At 38.0% G+C, this 21,257-nt stretch overlaps 5 protein-coding genes across 11 annotated transcripts in view; 1 reads left to right on the plus strand and 4 right to left on the minus strand.

Annotated features, from left to right (window-relative positions):
• LOC131316270 (probable aldo-keto reductase 4) overlaps positions 1-9,028 on the minus strand; it is a 47,600-nt gene extending 38,572 nt beyond the window's left edge. For both annotated transcript variants that reach the window (XM_058345587.1, XM_058345585.1), the window contains exon 1: positions 8,777-9,028. In XM_058345587.1, the coding sequence (XP_058201570.1) occupies positions 8,777-8,989 (213 nt within the window). In that variant the 5' untranslated portion in view covers positions 8,990-9,028. The remainder of the gene's footprint in view (positions 1-8,776) is intronic.
• The window catches only part of LOC131316260 (fanconi-associated nuclease 1 homolog), a 44,172-nt gene that overhangs the window by 4,415 nt on the left and 18,500 nt on the right, over positions 1-21,257 (plus strand). The window lies entirely within an intron of this gene.
• LOC131316273 (probable aldo-keto reductase 4) lies at positions 1,136-7,496 on the minus strand. Of its 2 annotated transcripts, none has more exons than XM_058345593.1 (4): positions 7,296-7,496; positions 6,525-6,712; positions 6,341-6,443; positions 1,136-1,804 (listed from the first exon to the last, which is right to left on the minus strand). In XM_058345593.1, exons 1-4 carry the CDS (start codon positions 7,482-7,484, stop codon positions 1,559-1,561), a joined length of 726 nt encoding a protein of 241 aa, XP_058201576.1. In that variant the 5' UTR covers positions 7,485-7,496; the 3' UTR covers positions 1,136-1,558. The 2 variants fall into 2 exon arrangements, with proteins under 2 accessions (XP_058201576.1, XP_058201575.1); XM_058345592.1 differs by lacking the exon at positions 1,136-1,804 and adding an exon at positions 4,775-5,490.
• LOC131316276 (heavy metal-associated isoprenylated plant protein 36-like) lies at positions 1,913-3,349 on the minus strand. 4 transcript variants are annotated; one of them, XM_058345595.1, is made up of 3 exons: positions 2,537-3,349; positions 2,309-2,405; positions 1,913-2,102 (listed from the first exon to the last, which is right to left on the minus strand). In XM_058345595.1, exons 1-2 carry the CDS (start codon positions 3,057-3,059, stop codon positions 2,344-2,346), a joined length of 585 nt encoding a protein of 194 aa, XP_058201578.1. In that variant the 5' UTR covers positions 3,060-3,349; the 3' UTR covers positions 1,913-2,102; positions 2,309-2,343. The 4 variants fall into 4 exon arrangements, with proteins under 4 accessions (XP_058201578.1, XP_058201580.1, XP_058201579.1 ...); XM_058345597.1 differs by having other exon boundaries at positions 2,093-2,167; XM_058345596.1 differs by having other exon boundaries at positions 2,093-2,167; positions 2,305-2,405.
• LOC131316271 (probable aldo-keto reductase 4) lies at positions 14,015-19,567 on the minus strand. 2 transcript variants are annotated; one of them, XM_058345589.1, is made up of 5 exons: positions 19,216-19,567; positions 17,429-17,629; positions 16,765-16,937; positions 16,577-16,679; positions 14,015-14,617 (listed from the first exon to the last, which is right to left on the minus strand). In XM_058345589.1, exons 1-5 carry the CDS (start codon positions 19,426-19,428, stop codon positions 14,285-14,287), a joined length of 1,023 nt encoding a protein of 340 aa, XP_058201572.1. In that variant the 5' UTR covers positions 19,429-19,567; the 3' UTR covers positions 14,015-14,284. The 2 variants fall into 2 exon arrangements, with proteins under 2 accessions (XP_058201572.1, XP_058201573.1); XM_058345590.1 differs by having other exon boundaries at positions 17,357-17,629; positions 19,216-19,486.

Genomic DNA, 21,257 nt, shown 5'->3' on the forward strand with positions numbered 1-21,257 from the left:
TGCAAAAACTCATCCACTAAGCATGGCAAAATACCAACAGAACTTTTCTGTGCTGATACAAGAGGTTTTAAGGAGTTACCCTCATCTTTTCAGCTGTGATGAAAAGATTATATTTGGTACTGATTTCAATAGATGATATCAATCAATGTTTATAACAGTTCTGACAAGTTCTATTCTTATAATGAGGTTTTTATGTTTTCTACTGGCAGAAACTTTTACTTCACTTTCAGACGATAGTCAAAGACTCTTTGTTCGGCTTTATACAAGAAAAGGTTAGACATTACTATTCATACTTTGTCTACCTGATATGTTCGGATTTATTTTCGTGTGTCTTCATTTATTGTGTTGGCGTTGTATAAAAGGAGTGGAGTAGCATAGCAAAGAAAGATGGACAAATGTCCTGAAATGGGGAGGGGTTATGTGGCAAAGTAGTTATGTACGGAGTACAATTTTCTGTCTTTCAGTGAGCTGTAAACAGGGAAAAAATATTCAAATGTCCCATACCATTTTTTCATCACACTTGTCATTGGCCACAAGACGAATGCGAGAGCTCCACCGCAATGTGTGCTTAAAAGCCCGGTTACGTTTTTCCCCCCACCACACGTTTGTCGTGGACCGAGAGATGAATGTGCAAGCCCCACCCCAATATGTGGTTAAATTAGAGCTGGGACGTCACGTGGCCGCGTCGGGGGCACTAAGTAATCTCTCAGTAATTTAAACGATTAGGTTTGTCCCCATTTATACTATTTTGTTCCAGTGTGCAGTGCATTTGTATGAAGATAAGTGCGAAACGATTAGGGATTTATCGGTATCTAACATAGTAACTTTTTCATTGTTGATGTACTCAATGAGCTGTATGAACCAAACCATTCCAATCGTTACACGCATAGACAAACGACAGTCGCGGATCAAATGGAAAAGACTATCCCTTATACACGAATGCAAGATTTATCGGCAAAAGGAGCAAGGTGGAAATCTCCTTGAAGATTTTGTTACCATACCCGCGTACCTGGTTGTTGTCGTGGTTTTGACCTGAAACCACACAAACACATGACTCTACAAAGAATAATCAAGCGAACACACAGAAAGCACCACACAAAGATTTACTTTGTTCCCAATATGGTACATCCACGACTACGTCAATTTTCACTATGTATTGAATGAAGAAAGAGAGTACTATCATACATCTGCTGCTACGTATAGCAAACTATAAATTTTTGGGTATTACACGAAAAATTACCCTAATACAGCTCCATAACTCTCAAGCCAAAGAGAACACCAAGCCGTAAGAAATCTTTAACTCCCTTCTCAAGATAAGTTACAGAACCAGTAATGCACATAGGATTTGATGGGTTCTATACACCACTTGGTATAGTCATTTATTCTTGGTGTAGGTTTGACAAATAATCAAGCCCAGGGTCGAGTTTAAGCAAACATTTTTACCACTCTAATCTTCAAAGAGAAGCCTTGACTGCATCTGCAGAGCGAAAGGGTGGATTGTCTGAAACATACCAAGTAAAGAGCATGCCCCGTATATATCAACCTTAAAAGCATCTTTCTATGCAATGGAATCAAGTTCTGCCATTTCTTCAGCTGTTAGTTCTACCGACAAAGCTCCAATGTTCTGATCAAAGTTCTCGACCTTGGTGGTACCAGGACGGGGGCAAACGTCACTGCCTTTGTGATGAAGCCAAGCCAATGCTACCTGCCCTGGCGTGCACCCCTTCCTTGCTGCTATTTCATTGACTCGGTCATACATGTTTTTGGTATGCTCAAGATTCTCAGGTTGGAACTTTGTTAGATACTGCCAAAAACAAATTACATGCATAATTCGGCAGCAGAACAGCAAACCATCCATAAAGAAAGATCAACGAAGAACGCAACAAAAACAAGATCAACGTAGACGTCAGGAAAGTGACGCCGGAGTTGATGGCGTGGTGGATTAGCTTTATCATTTCTTCTTCTGCCTTTGGTGGGCCGTAGACGGCTGACATGCCCATACATCCCAGTCCCTGTGCCGACACTTCTAGACCTTGTGATCCCAGCTTCATCCTCCCCACTCTCTCTCTCTCTCTCTCTCTCTCTCTCTCTCGATTTATAGTCTGGACTGGAGACTGGAGAGTAGTTTTGTAGAATTATCAGAAAACTTACCAAATTGTCAATGATTCTGAAACACAATCAAATAGAGATGCAAACAAATAAGAAAGACCTGTGCTTGATCGAAAGTCCTCGGCCGGACCTAAAAATAAGTTTGAATGGAAGAAGAAGAAGAAGAAAAACCCTTAAAAATGGTCAATTACGTACGTACAAACATCATTATTGTATTGTCTACGGAGTATTTATTTAGTCATGGACAATGGAGTGAATCAGGATTGAGGCCTCCTCGGGTGGTGGAGCCATATCATCTGATCATGAAAACGTACAAACACAATTAAATTAGGGTTAGAATAAATCAATTTACGATCCAATTTGTTTCAGAATTCTGAAATTTGAAAGAGGCGACGAAAGCATATACTATATATATAGGAGTAATTACCTGGAAGTGTTTTGGGCAAGTGGGAAACAAGGGTCTCGATGATGCCCCCTCCTCGTCCTCCGCCGCCGCCGCCACCACCACCTCCTCCCTCGTCTTCTATTTTCACATCACTTACTCTCTCCTCGTTTTCATTTCCTTCGTCTTCTTCCCTTTCTCTTGCTTCACTTGGTTGAAAAAGGTTGGAGATGAGGTTGTCAACAATCCCACCACCACCCTTTCCACCACCCAAATCCCCCTCCAATTTACACCCTCCCTTGCCACTACCCTCACGATCCATTCTGTCATCGTTAGCTTCATTATTTTCAGCTTCTCTATTTCTGGGGACCAACAAGTTAGAGATGAAATTAGTAATAATCCCCTTTTCTTCCTCTTTCCCTCCTTTATCTTTAGAGAAAACTCTCTCTTTGCTGTCTCTGATATCTTCCTTTCCTCCTATTTCTTCATCTCTCTTGCGTTTCTCTGTTTCATGGTGTCTCTGTTCTTGAAAAGCTAAAACGTCAGTCGAAGTCACACCTTCTTCCATATCTAGCGTGCTCTCTCTCTCTCTCTCTATCTAAATTGAGATTGATTTTCGTGTGTCTTCTGTGTTGGCGTTGTATGTATAAAAGGGGTGGAGACCGTGGAGTAGCGTAGCAAAGGAAGGTGGACAAATGTCCTGGAATGGGGAGGGGTTATGTGGCAGAGTAGCTGCACATTTACTCCACGTATACGGACATTCTTTTGACAGCATCCAACCAAAGGATTACACGGTGCAGAAACCTTGGATCGATGCTCTCTCATTCCAATGCTTGGTCGGTTCTCTGTTTTTCTGTAGGATATAAAAACAACAATGCTACCACCATAAGTACATCGAAAAGTCTAAGCACACATATAAATAGGGTACAAATTCTATACAGATTTTTGTGGGGTCCACCTCGGGTTCCATACAAACGATCCGAGGCGTTTATTAAATGTAAAATATTTTTTCAAAGGCTTCCCGCAAAAAATCAGCTCAATCCAATATCTATAGATGCTTGATCCAATCATCTAACTATTCATTATTCGGAAATCAAAATGAAAAATTGGATGATTGGATCAAGCATCTATAAGTATCGGATTGAGCTGATTTTTTGCTGGGGCTCTTGAAAAAATGTTTTACATTAATAAACGGCTCGGATCGTTTGTGTGGGACCCGAGGTGGGCCCCACAAAAGATCTGTGTAAAATATGTACCTATTTATGTGTGAATAGCATCATTGTAAATACACTGTGCGTGAACCCTATATTTGGTGTGAGTGAGTTTGTATGATTACCGATGTAACCTCTAGACTCCATGTCTTCCTTAGATACGTATTAAAAATTGAATGGAATACAAAAAAACAAATACTGCATCATGGGAAAAATTCACTGGCCTGGCCATTTGAATGGAAGAAGAAGAAGAAGAAGAACCCTTAAAAATGGTCAATTACGTATTTGTTTTTGTCTTCCTTGGATACATATTAAACATCATTCGAAAGTCCACGACCGGACCTGAATGAAAACTGTGGAAATGATCACGAAATTATAAGGAGAAGAAATTAGAAACTTTTAAGAGAAGATAGAGTTTTACTAATTTTTAGTACTTGTACAATTTTCTGTCTTTCAGTGAGCTGTATACAGGGCAAAAAATATTCAATGTCCCATACCATTTTTTCATCACTTGTCGTTCGCCACAAGACGAATGCGTGAGCTCCACCGCAATGTGTGCTTAAAAGCCCGGTTACACTTTCTCCCACCACACGTTTGTTGTGGATCGAGAGATGAATGTGCAAGCCCCACCCCAATATGTGGTTAAATTAGAGTTGGGATGTTACGTGGCAGTGCCTGGCACCAAGTAATCTCTCAATAATTTAAATGATTAGGTTTGTCCCCATTTATACTATTTTGTTCCAGTGTACAGTGCATTTGTTTGGAAGATAAGTGTGCAACAATTAGGGATTTATCGGCATCTAACATAGTAACTTTTTCATTGTTAATGTACTCAATGAGCTGTATGAACCAAACCATTACAATCGTTACACATATAGACAAACAACAGTCGCGGATCAAATGGAAAATACTATCCTTGATACACGAATGCAAGATTTAGTAGCAAAAGGAGCAAGGTGGAAATCTCCTTGAAGATTTTGTTACCATACCCGCGTACCTGGTTGGTGTCGTGGCTTTGACCTAAAACCACACAAACACACAACTCTACGAAGAATAATCAAGCAAACACACAGAAAGCACCACACAAAGATTTACTTTGTTCCCAATATGGTACATCCACGACTACACCAATTTTCACTATGTATTGAATGAAGAAAGAGAGTACTATCATACATCGGCAGATCGGCTGCGGTGTATAGAAAGCCGTATTACACGAAAAATTACCCTAATACAGCTCCATAACGCTCAAGCCAAAGAGAACACCAAGTCATAGGAAATCATTAACTCCCTTCTCAAGATAAGTTACAGAACCAGTACTGCACATAGGATTTGATGGGTTCTATACACCTCTTGGTATAGTCTTTTATTCTTGGTGTGGGTCTGACAAATAATCAGGCCCAGGGTAGAGTTTAAGCAAACATTTTAACCACTCTAATCCTCAAAGAGAAGCCTTGACTGCATCTGCAAAGCAAAAGGGTGGATTGTCTGAAACATACCAAGTAAAGAGCATGCCCCGTATATATCAACCTTAAAAGCATCTTTCTATGCAAGGGAATCAAGTTCTGCCATTTCTTCAGCTGTTAGTTCTACCAACAAAGCTCCAATGTTCTGATCAAAGTTCTCGACCTTAGTGGTACCAGGAAGGGGACAAACATCACTGCCTTTGTGATGAAGCCAAGCCAATGCTACCTGCGCTGGCGTGCACCCCTTCCTTGCTGCTATTTCATTGACTTGGTCATACATGTTTTTGGTATGCTCGAGATTCTCAGGTTGGAACTTTGTTTGATACTGCCAAAAACAAATTACATGCATAATTCGGCAGCAGAACAGCAAACCAGCCGTAAAGAAAGATCAACGAAGAACGCAACAAAAACAAATCTTCTGCAAGTCATGGTGATTGGTGCAACATTGTCTTCCCAAAACATTAAGAAATTTTGCTGAAAACACACTATATGTACATGAGTAAACGAACTGAAGAACTACCAAACAGACCAGCCTATTGAAAGGAAAGAAGGATCTTGTAGATAGGAGTATGTAATAATTATATCACCATTCATTGTAATGCACCAAGATTGCTAGTGACAGCAAATCCATTCCCTGTTCCTCTAAGGACTAAAGTTTTGTGTATGGTAAAAAATAATCAAATCTTTTTGCGGTATTTCTACCTATTTAGTTCAACTGAGAAATTCCACAGAAACAATGCTGAGAAAGATAGTTCTGGTCAACATTTAACCACAAAGTTGTTCAATAAAATTGAAGAACATTAAGTGATGAGTGTTGCTTAACTTATGCATCTATAAGCAAAAGTACCCATATGTTCACATAGGCACAGGGGACACACGGAGAAACAATTGTAACAGGATAATTCCAGGAGGAAAGGACTTTAACTTAGTCAATCAATGTTTTAGAAAAGCAGTATTAGGACATCTATGCATATGTGATGCGACCATGTATTATCGAAATATTGAAGAATTCTATATCAGAGGTGCAAAATTCCGATACTAGCTGGCCGCAATGTTACCTTACGTACTGATACTTGTAACCCTGCTAACATTCACAATAACATCATGGGGGCATAAGCATTATCTAACATTGTACTTCCTTCCAGAGGTCAAAAGTGTGTGATTTATGTATATACCCTTTGTAAGAGAGAAGCTGGCAAAGTTTCAGCAATCTTTGGACCTGACGAAAAGAATCCTCTTCCTAATGGAGTGAATGCGACAATCCCGATGCCAAGTTCTCTGAATAACATGGGAAAAGAAATTAGAAATTTTGGTTGATCGTTACTCCATCAAATGTTATTTAGCAGATAGACGCCTCACCTGCAAGTAGGCACTATTTCTTCCTCCACATCCCTTGTCCACAAGGACCACTCCATCTGTACTGCTGTAATTGGATGAATAGCATGAGCCCTTCTAATAGTTGATGCAGACAGTATTGAAGTAGAGCCCTCAGATAGACCAATGTACTTGGTTTTTCCCTCTTCGACAAGTTTCTTCAGTTCGCCCATCTAATGAAAGGATGGCAAGAAACAAGGAATGCTTGAGAAAGGAAATAGATGTGCAAAAAGTTGAAGAATTAAAGGGGAAGGGAAGTGGGAACAAGATTCATATGCTACTTTACCACGGCTTAATGTGCATGTCTTCTTTTTTCTTACTTTCTCCAAAATGTTTTGTTCTTATTGGTGGAGTATTTAATGATGAAAAATTATAATGTCAAAATTGTTTTTGTTAATACCAGAATTTTAGTCCATAAAAGCGTTGTACCTTGTTCATGGTACAAGTCTTTCATGCACTACAAATTTTGACATTAACAAAAACAGTTTTGACATTATCATTGCCCATCAATGATGGGTGCCGATACAAAATGAAAGTATGCTAGAGCAGGGAGTTAGACATATCCGTTGGACTACTCCATGGAGGGCTACATGACATATCAAATTGGAAATTGGCAATTATATCGAATAACAAGATACCAAATTGTTACATTGACTTCAAATAAATTTGACATCCTCGGATTTGAAGATTGATTGGTGTGCTCCTAGATGATGAAGATACAGAGAGAGAGAGAGAGAGAAGCAAAAATGGTCAAACCGTGGTTTCAATGGGAACACGGGTATCAATCCGATGTTGGTAATAGAGATCAATACAATCAACGTCGAGCCGCTTCAAGCTGGCCTCACAGGAAGCCCGTACATAGGCTGGATCGCCGCAAACCTGCATCTCCTCTCCATCAGAGGAGAGGATCCCAAATTTGGTAGCCAATTGAACTTTCTCTCTCATCCCCCCCCTTAAGTGCCTGCAAACCAATCCAATTTGACAATTTAGTTTACTGCAAAAGCATCGATTTTGATATATGACTAACTTAGAGAAACAAGGAATGTAGAATTGGCCGAACCAAGCACAAGATTCCATTGCAATTTGCCATTTTCGGCATTGGATTGCCACAAAGGATGAATGGATTACATGTCTGTTGTGCAAACAGTCCTAGAAATATGAAATACACAACACTCTCAAGAACCTGGGGTTCCTATGGGCAAACTCAACAAATTCAATCTCTAAATTGAGCCACCAAAATCCCAAATCAACAAGGTAAAGTTACTTCATTTCTTCTCCTCTCTAAAGTCTTTCACTCCGTTCCTCTCATAATATGTTGACTGCTAGTATCAGTGTGTATAAGGTAAATCTGTGCAGAGAATTTTGCCTCCTTTTGTTTACGAAAGTGGTGAAGTGATTAATACATTGGGGTCCTTTTCATTTTGTGCAACCTGGAGAAGCTATTACCCATGGAATTCATTTTTTGTTATCTTTTGATATACATGACTGTCTTAAATATTGAAGGATCGGAATTCTATCAACCAATTCGGGAATAGATATGGTTTGCCCCCTAAATAAGTACTCCTGAGTCGGTCACTGCCATCAATATTTGATCAATGATTTTTTCATATTCTGTAAACAAATTGTAGATCACATTAATTATAATTAAAAAGGCACATTTTCTAGTTTAGCCAGTCAATTCCAAACTATCATTCCATCAGACTCTTGATTCTACATCTCTATCTCATCATCATATTCATTCTTTATCCCATCTCTCTATCCTGTCAAATTTTCACTGCACGAGACTCTCCACAACAATGAAGTTGTCAAGTTACTGTAGGCAGCATTTCCAAAATTTGGCTAGGCTTAAGCTAGTCTAACGTTGGGTGATTTTTAATTTCCTCCAACAAGTCCATCAATACTACTAGTCTCCCCATCCACAAACCCCCCCCCCCCCCCCCCCCCCCCCCCCCCCCCCGCCCGCGTGTTTGTATTCCCACTCGATGGATCGCTTGTATTTCAGTGTTTGAGCTCGGTTCATTTACTAAAGGCCTAAACGGGCCCTCTATAAGACGAGCCTCTGCAAACAAGCCGACCATTTACATATGAGCCGAGTTAAACATACAACTAACTCGAGAGCTCTGACTTGCCTCGAGCTTCTCGCAAACAGTCCTATCTGTTACGTTCTATCTAGGGTCCATCGAGTACGCAATGCGGGAAAAGGAAAAGCAGAGAAAGAGAGTGAGTAGTGGAGTGACCTTGCCGAGGAGGATTTCGTTGATGTGAGGGCCGTAGACGTCGGAGGTGTCGAGGAACGTGACGCCGGAGTTGATGGCGTGGTGGATTAGCTTGATCATTTCTTCATCTGGCTTCGGAGGGCCGTAGAAACCTGACATTCCGGCGCATCCCAGTCCCTGCGCCGACACCTCCAGACCTTGTGATCCTAGCTTCATCCTCCTCACTTTTCCCATCTCTCTCTCTCTCTCTCTCTCTCTCTCTCTCTCTATGTATCTTCCAAGTTTTATCTCTATATATAGACATGTATTGGCAGAGGATGAGTCGGGCTCCGTTCCGGAACTCAGTAGAAGTATTTTTTTTTTTTAAAGTAATTTTAAGTTTAAAAATAAATATGTTTACGCAAATAATTTTTTTAACAATATAGATCTTGTTTGATAGATCTTATCGAGATTTTTTATACAGTGTAAAAAAAATAAAATAATAATTTTTTATTTACATTATTGTTGAATTTAGAAATGTAAAATAAATACTTATTCCCTCCATCCCATAATATTTGTCCGGTCCGCAAAATAAGAACGTAAAAATAATACAATTTTTGCGAGAAAAATTAGAAGTTTTTTTAACAATTTACTAGATCTCGATAAGTTCTTTTAATTTATAAAAAAAATTTGAATTTTTTCTTAAGAGAAATGCATTATTTTTGAGTCCCCGTTTTGCGGACCGGACAAATAATTTGGGACGGAGGGAGTATTTTTTAAAACGATGTTCTGGAATGGGACCTCGGTGAACTCCTGATAAGGGACCCGGGGGCTCTGCTGCCCCTGTGGGGGCAGTATCCCCTACCCAGACTCTTAAACGGCACCGTTTGCTTTAAAAAAAAAACCTAACCACCCATTTGCAATCCTATTGAGCAGTAACGTGATTATGAGAGCCCTAGAGACAAAATTTGATTATGTCTCTTTAGAATAATATGATCAGAATAATAAGATCTTTACACCCGTTCAAACGGATTAAAAATTGAAGCACTTAATTTTTTAACTATATTTTTTAATATATAAATGGTCTACAAAATTAAGTGCTCAAATTTTCACTCCGTTTGAACGGGTGTGAAGATCTTATTATTCTGATCATATTATTCTAAAGAGACATAATCAAATTTTGTCTCTAGAGCTCTCATAATCACGTTTCTGCTCAATAGAATGGCAAATGGGTGGTTAGGTTTTTTTTTTAAAGCAAACGATGCCGTTTAAGAGTCTGGTAGGGGATACTGCCCCCACAGGGGCAGCAGAGCCCCTGGGTCCCTGATAAGCGGCTCCCAAGTTAGGCTTAACTATATTTTGCCCCCTAAAGTATCACAATTTTAAAATTTGAGACTTCACCGCCTTGAGATATCTAAATCTATTAGAACTATGGCTCATATGTTAAAGTACGAAAAGATATTAAGAAATTTTACAAAGAAGGCTAGATGCTGAAGCGTAGCAGTGCGACGGCATCTGACACATCGCTGATGATCCAGTGAAAGTAGACTGGAAAGCGTTTCATAATTGGGGGGTGCGGGGGGCTACGCAGTACGGTACGGTTCGTACAGGGGTATTTTTGGGATACAGGCCAAATCCGGTTAGAGTTAGAATAAAGTAGTTATAAATATTCTATGTTGTAAACCCTATTTCGTACTGTGATAATAAAAGAATAACAGCCCGCTCTCACTTCTGTGGACGTACTCGATATTGAAGAACCACATATATCTCTGTGTTAATTATTTGTTGTTTTATACTCGTAAATCGTGTACGTGTATGTAACGATTCCAACAAAATCTTTCAATGAGGCCCTTTGACAGTCTTCAGTCGTATAATTATATTCAAAGAGAGTACGCAAATATTATATTTGTCAAAATATGACTAGAATTTTAAGAAGGACGCGACTATTCGCAGGCCTTTATTTTCTCTCATAGCCCACTATATTTCGGTAAATGGTTGTTGAAAATCATAAATAACATTTTCGGTAAATAGCTGTTGAAAACAAGATTATATTTTGGTAACTACATGTCGAAAATATGTTCAACTTTCAGTAAACAACTGCTGTGAACATATATTTTCGGTAAATAGCTGTTGAAAAAAATATTATATTTCGATAATTGGATGTTGATGTATCTTAATTTTGATAACTAACTATCAAGTATAATTGAAATTTTTTTAACGGACTATGAAAGAAAATAAAGAGTTACAAATAACAGCGCCCTTCAAGAATGATGTGTTTGCAAACTCGCATATCTAACCAAATCAAAGGCCAAACTTCGTATGGATCGCTTTCTTTTTATTTGCTCTCATCCATCGATCCCATTAACATTTCTCTATGTTTTTACATTATACATCAAGATGCCAAATAGCTCTTGGTGTAAAAATCTAGACAAAGGTTTACTCCGTAGTTTCTAATTTTGATAGATATAGAGGTTTATATATATCACTTTCGATAGCCGCGCAACATTTGGACACCATTTTAGGATCACTAACGGTCGTAAAGCACCTAAAGATTAATGATGGGTCTACATTGAAATAATTAAATAATTTCAGCTGGTCAAGCATAGAATTTCGTGGTTTAGAAGGTAATTTTGAAAATAAAAATGCTAGAGGCACATTGAAAAAATGTGATAGTTAAGGTAAGATGTAATTAAAGCCTCATAGTATCGGCCTTAGCCGCCTTACGGCCAGTTACGGGTAAACTTGGGTAACATGTCGTGTCGGGTTGTGTTCGTATCGTATCAGTCAGATTCGTGTCACAAACCACCCAATTCAAACCCGACCCATTTTAGAATTTGTGTTTCTCGAGTCGTGTCATTTTAGTGTTTCGAGTCAAAAATGCTCAACCCTTACCCGTTAATTTTGTGACCGATTCGTGTTATGTTATACTGTTATTTGGGCACCGATTCATGTTGTGTTATACTGTCATTTGCCCAACTCTATATAGAATTACAGATATACCATATATTAATATATATCGTGTTAATGAGTGACATGGATTAATAACCGTATTGGTCGTGTCAATTTTGTGTCTCGCGTGTTCAATCCGAATCCGATCCATTTAGAATTCGTGTTCTCGATTTGTGTCATTTTCGTTTTCATATCAGAAATGCTCAACCTTAACCTGCTAATTTCGTATCCGGTTGGTGTCATGTTATCGTATTTACGGGTCAAAGAGGGCGGCTGGATGGTGACGTCACTGCATACGTTTGTCTGAATTTCTACTTCTTTGGCAAATGTGGCAGTAGATAAGGTGTGCAAATTGCTTTTCCCCCTCCCCTGACGTGATGTCACGATTTGACTCAAGTTTATCTGAGTGTGTACGAAGTGGGACCTGAAGCCCACCAAGGAGCTAACCAATTTAGAGCTCGTTCCAGAACACCTTCTTAAAAAATACTTCCTCCGTCCCAAATTCGATGTCAATTTTTGATATTCGTGTCAATTTCAACTCCTTATATCTTTTAATATGGATTTCAAAAAATATGCAATATGGATCTTGTTTGAAAGTTTTCGATTAATTCTATTATACAAAGTTTTCAAACTTATAAAAAATATTATAGATTGAAAGATATAAGTGATGAAAAATGACACGGATTTCAAAAATTGTCATTCTTTTTGGGACGGAGAGAGTAAGTATTTATTTCACATTTTTAAATTTAAAAATAATATAAATAAAAAAATTTAATTTTTTTTGCATCGTATTAAAGATCTCAATAAAATCTTTCAAATAAGATCCATATTGCATATTTTTAGATTTCAATAAATCAATCATTTTTAAACTTGAAATTACCTTTTTTAAAAATCAGTACTTATTTGGCGTTTCGAAACGGCCCTTACACCTTTCTTTGATAAATTCAATAGTAAATTTGTAGATCTGGGGGAGATTTTTATTTTTTGTTTTTGGGTCATAAAGGGGAGGTTATTAGGAGGTGTTCCGGGTAGGGTTCTTTTTTTAAAAATTCTTTTTCTTCTATTTTCAAATTCAAATATAATGAAAATGAAGAATTATTTTTTGATTTTTCTTGCACCGTATAAAATATCTTAATGAAATCTATCAAACATGATCCATATTTGGTAGAAAAATTATTTACGTAAACGTATAATTTTTAGGCTTGAAATTATCTTCTTTTTTCTAAAACCTTCTTTTTTCTTAGTTGGAACACCACCTTAACTACTCCATATTAATCGAATATCAGTGAGACAAGGATTACACTCTTACCCTCAATCAAAAAAAATGAGACAAGGAATTGCGACATAACTGTATTAAGATAAATAGGTTTGATTTAGATTGCATTCTTGTAAAAATTAAGACAAATAGCTCAATAAAAAGTAACCAAAAAAAATTTAGGAGAACACAATCTGAGTTTCGACTAAATTAATTACTCTACATTAAGTATTACTAATGTTCAGTGATTTTTTAAAAATTTTACTCAACTTTATAGGATTAGCATTCATCTCAACTAAAAGAACAAAAAATAATAATTATAAAAAGTTGAACAAAAGTTTAAAATAATTCATAACAGACAAAAAATAAAAAAGTAAAATTGTATGTTTTGATTTTTGTCTTTAATATTTTTAAAATTTTTAGTTATAATGTTTTACCTTTTAGATTATTCTCATAGCATAAAGTACTGATATCTTCAAGCAATACATCTATTAATATATTCATGCTACTGAACTTGATGCTTTCACAGGAAAACCATACTTTAGAATTCAAACACACCACAAAACTATTCCAACTCCAAAATTAAGTTAAAAGGCATGTGATCTTTTTCTTTTTCCTTTTTTTTTTTTTCACTAAGTACAACCTAAAGCAAAAACAAACACGAAGAGCTAAGAAGTACTGATACCACATGAGACGAACATGCGGATACTATATTTCTCCAAACTATATTTCTCCAAAATGTACGGCAAGGACGCGTTGGTATACGTATATATTTACGTGTCTATACATATATCCAAATATATTTTCTTGTATGGATATCACCACAAGAAGTATACACAATTTGTTAAGAATCTAGATTGAAATGGGACTCGAGAATTTCTTAAAACATAGAACATGGGCACTGTTACGAATCCACAAGAAATTTTCAAGAACTTCCAAGTCAATTTGTATATGATTAGTCCCTCGAACTACTATTTTTCCAACTTTGTATATCATAGCAATATGTTTGCAAGTGTCCAAGAAGTGCCGATCGCATTAAATTCTTAGTCATTGAAGTCAAAAATGTGTAGGACATGTGTCAGAATTATGATTTTTATTTTCTAATTACGGACGCCTAAAAAAGAGTATCAGACACGTGTGCGACGAGTGTCGGTGTCCAACACTAGTCAGACACGGACACGCCACTTTCTTTTCAAGTGTATGTGTTTCTTAGAGGAAGAGAAACAAGAAGAAGAAACAGCCAGAAAAAAACAGCCGATAGGCAAAGAAATATCTGAGGAAGCTACAACTTGTACCGGGAGTCGACTGCATAACAAAGTCCCCAAGAAATTTAGAAAGGCATGTGATCACCCAGCCTTCCATGATGATAAAAGTGGGGTCTCCGAATCCTTCCAACTAGGAACCACATTATTATCTCTAACACCCTTTACTGCATCTGCAATGGATTCGAGTTCAGTCAGTTCGTCAGGTGTTAGTTTCACCGACAAAGCTCCAACGTTCTGATCCAAGTTTTCAATCTTGGTGGTTCCGGGAATAGGGCACACGTCGCTCCCTTGGAGATGAACCCATGCTAAGGCTAGTTGCCCGGGGGTGCAGCCCTTTTTTGCTGCCATTTCACTGACATGGTCAAACATAGTATCGTTATTCTCCAAATTCTCAGGTCGGAACCTTGGCAGAGACTGCACACGATGAAATCATGATTCAGCATTATAAGATCTGTAAAAATAGCTATGAAGGACTAGTCCTGGTAACCTAAGAAGCACAAACACGTCTACTTGTCTAAGTACAAATACTTGAAAATACTTCAGGACACATTTTTGGTTCAGACACACATTGGAGTCACATGCTAGAACACACTGGAGACAAGTTAGGTGGCCAGAAAGCAATTTTAAAAAGTAGGGCGGGGTCAAAATTTCCATAGATGCTTAGTTCTTTGATTCTGATTTAGTTACCGTTGCTTTTATTTTCATAATGCTAATATTACCTGTGTCTTTTATCTCTAGTTTAGCAATAACATTCTTTTAATTCAACATGAATCAACAAAAACCTACCTGGATATATTCATACGTTTCAGAGAAAACTACATGTCCTCGTGTATGTGTCGCGTGGTGCCTCTCCTTTGACCATTTCCATACCTGTTAGCTCATTATATATGCAACACAACTGTTCTAATTCCTAGTCGTGATGGATCCCTATATGCTGTCTCCAGAACAGATAAAGAGATTTCAGGGCGTAATATAACTATATAAGGATGATTTTCTTGCCACAGCAACCATATGGTTTATAGCGCTTTGTCTATATGCCGCCAGAACCAAAGCTGGATGCACAGTCTGAAATTACTTCTTTGCTAAAAGTTTAACAAACAGATCCAACTGGATATCTAGGGGAAAATGTCAATTTTGAGTACTGGTTTACGTAGATGTGAAATTTGTCAGAATCAACAGAAGACATCTGAACAGTTTTTTCCCGGAAAAATACATAGAGTTGAGAGTTGGCTTTCAGATTAACACAAAGCTAATTGGACAGACGGTGGTATCACACTGGCACACTCATCTCCAAAACATTTCTGTGAATACATTGCTGGCATCGAAATGTACAGAATACACTACTGAGAAAGTTCATGCTCAATTGTAACCAGCACAGGTTAAACACAAAGTTGGAGAATATTTAGTTATTAGTGTATGTGCTTATTGCATCTCCATGCAACAGTAAACCCATGTTTAAAAAAGCAGCACAGGAGACAAAGAGAACCGGCTCTATTAGCCCCACTTTATGCAAGGTTTCAAATATCATAGTCGCTATGACAACACTTTGATTGGTACGGGTATGTCTTCGCTAGTAAACATATAAGATCAATAAAATTTAAGTTAGGCAATAAACATTCTTTTACGATTACAACATAGTGTTCTTTCAATTTTAAAATGTCTATACCCTTAACCTAATGCATCTGTTTGGTTTTTAAATTCATCAATAAAAAACGCTAGAATGTTTTGAAGTTATTCTGTAATATTTTCGCACTAAAATCATTCTCCAACAAGGGAAAAAGCGACATCAAAGTCAGTTACACTTCAGAACATTTCACAGACACGTTTTCAACCACTCTCTCCACCATGACCACTCAATTCGCTAATAAAACCTTCAAATTGCAGACCAAACAAAGCTAGCATAGGGGACTTGAACAGTCGTGTCCATGGCCACCGCCTATTAAAAGAGTTTTTACCAGCTTGTACAACATATTCAATATGCACTTTGCATGTCTTAACACAGTGCAATTTAGAAATGAAGGCTACTGATAGGAATCTTTCCAGCATTAGTAACTGGGGTTACCTGTTGCAATGTCTTGGAACCTCCTTAGAGTCCCTTAATTTTCTGTGATTCCGATGAAGCTCCAGCTTTGTACACAGGGTATGGCCCTAAGATCTTTTACATTTTCTGTGTCTAAAGATATGTGTGTTTAATGTAGGGCCCTTTAATGTACGCAGTGTTTCAGTTCATAAGTTTGATTACTCAAAGTTGTAGAAGGAGATAAACTATACATAGTGACACAATCTGACAATCATGATGACATTGCAACGAATTAACATTGCCCTAACTGTATTTCATTCTGAAAGTGAAAAGTATGTCTCATATGCACAAACCTTTCGAGGATCCCCAGTTGCCCAACTTTCAACAATCTTGGCACCTGATGCAAAGAATCCTCTTCCTAATGGAGAATATGCAACAATCCCAATGCCAAGTTCTCTGAATCAGCACAAGGGCCATGAAATTAGACAGTTTTATCGCTTAACATACCCTAAAATGCTATTTTGCAGAATAGATGACTCACCTGCAAGTAGGAACTATTTCTTCCTCCGCTTCTCTTGTCCACAACGACCATTCCAACTGTACTGCTGAAATTGGATGAACAGCATGAGCCCTTCTGATTGTTGATGCACACACCTCGGACAGACCAACGTATTTTATTTTACCCTCTTCCACAAGTTTCTTGAGTTCTCCCATCTGGTGATGAAGTGGCTAGAAACACTTAGGAGTGCTTGATGCTTGCAAATCCAATAAAAGAACACAAAAATGAATAAATGTGGAGACATCTAGAATTATCGAACTTGGATTCAAGGGAGCGAACAGGACAAGAATAACTGTGGCTTGAAAACACAACCAGACGAGACCAAAGGAGTTGCAAGCAAGCGGAGTTCAAGCCATTCATGACAAGCTTGGTTTGTTTGCAGACCATGCCACATGGACCAACTGGACAGCCTAGTCCATTTGATGAACTAGGGATAATCGGATTCTAAGTTAGATTATCATTAGTTGTCAACATGAAATGACGGGCAACACCATGACAGTGGAATGGCAAAGTAGACACGAGACAAGATGCATTTGATCAAACTATATATGAAACCATAGCACATTGTTGAAACAAACAAAGAAAAAAAAAATGTCAATCTCCATAATTTTTCAGTAAAGAGAAGAGAAGATGCAAGGGAGCGAACTGTGATTTCAATGGGGACACGGGTGTCGATCCGATGCTGGTAATAGAGATCGATGCAATCAATGTTGAGCCGCTTCAAGCTGGCCTCACAAGCAGCCCGTACATAGGCTGGATCCCCGTGCACCTCAAACTTTCCGTCCACAGAGAAGAGGCCGAATTTGGTAGCCAATTGAACTTTCTCTCTCACCCCTCCCTTCAGTGCCTGCGCATAAACCGATCACAATCCAACCGTTTAGTTTAGTAAGTTTCAGTAAACATCAACAACTATTTTATGGACTGTGGAACCTACCAAGGAAAGAAAAAATCAGACTATGGAGGGAATTTCTATAGTTAGGGCATATCCGGCTGTTACTAAAACCTTACTCTAAGAGAAAACCTTGAAACTTGACTCCTTGACTCAATCTTCTGTCAAAAAGAATTATAATCAAACCAAATCAAAAGAAGTCTCCAATTTTTAAAGGTCAGTTTGTGCCTTTTAAATTTACAACTCTTTGATTAATGGAGATTTTATTTAAATTTTCCATCAGACTTCAATTTGGCCATTGGAGTGTTTTAGATGATCATGAAATGTACCCTTTTAGGGTTCTCGAGCAAAATAAAAGAGTTGATGTGGTGAGGCCTCTTGCTTACGTGAAAGAAGAAGGATGGTTGTGTTTCCTCACTCTCAGTTGATGTGGTGTGGCCTCTTGCTTACGTGAAAAAAGAAGGATGGTTGCGTTTCCTCACTCTCGGTCTCTAGTATTTGGATAGGAAAATGTTACAATACATGAAAAAGTTCCATGAAACTGTCCATGAAAAGCAAATGGATAGACAGTTTCATGGAACTTGTTCATGTACCATACCAACCGTGATTTGGATAACTAAGGAAAGAATGTAACACATAAGTACAAAACTATGAATGAGCTTTTTTCGTGTGTGTACTTTATATTGATGACAACTTTGGTACTCTAAACAATACATGACCATTCAATTTTACTCTTCACCAAATCTCACTACTTTCGCAATAAATAAATGGCAAAAGAGTTGCCTTTTATTACCACTTCGCGCCTGATTTGTAACGCAAATACAAATGAGAGTTCTCTTTCTCTTTATTTCTCATCCATTCTCATATCACTCACATCAAATGGCTCTCACATGCAAAGCTGAATATAAGTTTACAAATCTAGCATAGTAAAGGACTTCAAGGCTCTTAGCTCAGTTGGCACCACCCTCCGCCTTCCTTAATGGAGGCTTGGGTTCGAGCCCCATGAGGGGCAGTTGGTTGGGGTTCAAGGCTATGGACAACCTCTGTCCCTTGTGGACTAACTAACTTACTAACTCCCCGCTAGCCCCGCTGATGCATACAATATTGGCACACACAAAAAAAGAAGAAGTTTTCTTCCCCCGCCATTTCTCAACTAATTTGTAATGCAACCATGAATTCCTTATTTCTCATGAATTCTCGTATCCCTCAACCAAATGGGCTTCGAACATAAGTAGTTTTACACAGAATCATGAAAGAGTAAATTTTTTAATCAAATGAAAGCTTTTACGCAAATTTTGTTTATGCCTATATTTGGGTTAGCCCGAAGGTTTTAAGTAGCGGTAGCGGGAGTACGAAATGATAATAGGGTGTCGCCGCCGTGAATTTTTTTAAATTACTTCTGGCACTGGAGCACCAGTAGCGGCCGTGAAGCGGGCAAAAAATCGGATTAAATGCGATAAATCGGCCGATATGGAGGATTTGCTATGAAGTGTTTCATAGCAGATGTATCAAATACTAAGCTTTTCCTGGAATTTTTTTTTTACCTTGCCAAGGAGGATTTCGCTGGTGTGAGGGCCGTAGACGTCGGCGGTGTCGAGGAACGTGACGCCAGAGTCAACGGCGTGGTGGATTAGTTTGATGATTTCTTTTTCTGGCTTATGTTGGCAGTTGAATCTTGAAATGCCGGCGCACCCTAGCCCCTGCGCCGAAACCTCCAGGCCTTGTGATCCCAGCTTCATCCTCCCCACATTTCCCATCCCTTCCTCTCTCTCTCTCTCTCTCTCTCTCTATGGAGTCTAGTCAACACAGTGTTAGCTATAACTCTCTCTCTCTCTCTAGTCAACGCAGTGTTCTGTAGAGGGACAACAGAGATTCTCCACTGTCGTCATCTTCCATGAATAATTAGAGAATCTTGAAAGATGCTCATATTACAAACTTTTTCGTGAATTTTTGTCGCTGTATTTTTTGGTTTTTTCTTTTATGCTTTGTTTGAGATTTGTGGAAAAAAAGAGAAAGGAAGGTAAGATTTAAAAAATAAATAAATAATCTTTCCCATTATTTAGTTTGGAGAAAAAGATGAAAGAAAATAGAAAAATTTAGAATTGTGAACAGTGCAACTTCCCTTTCATTTTCCTCTTTTTTTATGTCATTTTTTCTCTCTCTTCTTTTCTCCTATTTTCTTTATGTTCCAAACAAAGCTTTAATTTTTTATTATTATATTTGGGTATATTATTTCCAAGAGTTATCTAAAGACTTATTTTTGTTTTTGAAACTTTTGAAGTACGATTCCTAATTGCATGCTATAAAAAACTATTTTTTTAATACATGGAGTAAATACTATATGTATACTTTTAGCTTATCAATCCTGGGTCTGGCAAAAATTTGAGGGCCTGAAACGAACCGAACCGTCTTGCTCGTATTGCCTCATGAAGGCCCAAGGTCGACAGATGATAGGGAGTAGTGGGATTAATGGTAGAAAAGGAGAAAATTTTGGGTACGGGGAGGATATTGTCACGTGGTGCCCAGCATCCCATCCAAGTCGTCCAATACACTTTTCGACAGCTTAGATTTGAGGGGATAAATTTTAAGTACAAAATGTCCAAAACCCCCTTCTCAAATCTGAGCCGTCCAAAAATATATTGGACGGCTCGATGGGGTGCCGGGCACCACGTGACAATATCCTCCTCATACCCAAAAATTTCTCATAGAAAAGAAACACAAAATCAATTATGTTATGTGGAGTACATTATGCGGCGGTACTAAAGGACCCGTCTATGGCAATTGACCAGTTTTGAACCGACCATGAACCAACAGGCATGCGGGGACAAAATCAATTATGTTTTCCGTGCCCATCGGTCTATGGTCGGTTCAAAACCGGTCGGTACCCTTAGCATTAGTGGGTACTAAAATGGCATATATTCCCGGGTGAAACAATTGTGTATTTGTACTCTACTACTCTGTTCTTCTTTTTTCTATTTTTTGATCTGATATTTGTACTCTTCTCGTAGAACAAAAAAGGAACGCAGTACCCCTACCCAGAGGAGGGGAAAGTGTGTTTTTGACTTTTTGCATTTTATTTACGATGGCCTGGGCAAATTCCTCCTTTATTCCCTAAAAAGTTTGTTTTTCTTTGTTCTTGTTTGGAGATTTGAGAAATAACAAATAGGAAATTATTCACGGAACGATATTTTTTTAAACTCTTTTTAAAGAAGGCAAAAATGATTATTTGGGAAGGGAAAAAGGTGGTGTGTGAGATAGCTAAAGGTATGTTTGGTTCACTTGCTTGTTTACTTACATACTAACAATAAAGGGCAAAAATAAGTCTAGGATTCATTTGCTTATTTGATTTATTCTAAACGATGGAATAAGGAGGTTTTTAGATATAATAAATTACTAATTTTAAAGGCAGTTAATTTGTTTGTATTTGGTAGTAATTTTTTGGCTTCTCGTCGGGAATTTTGGATTAATCATTTGTTGTGAAGAATGTAGTCGGAAAAGGTATAATAATATGTATCGTACTTGAAACGTTCAAATAAGAAGAATAGATATAAAAAATTGTCCTTTTAGTAATATCAAAATTATGTTA

The sequence above is a fragment of the Rhododendron vialii genome, chromosome 2a (assembly GCF_030253575.1).
Source record: "Rhododendron vialii isolate Sample 1 chromosome 2a, ASM3025357v1".
NCBI lineage: Eukaryota > Viridiplantae > Streptophyta > Magnoliopsida > Ericales > Ericaceae > Rhododendron > Rhododendron vialii.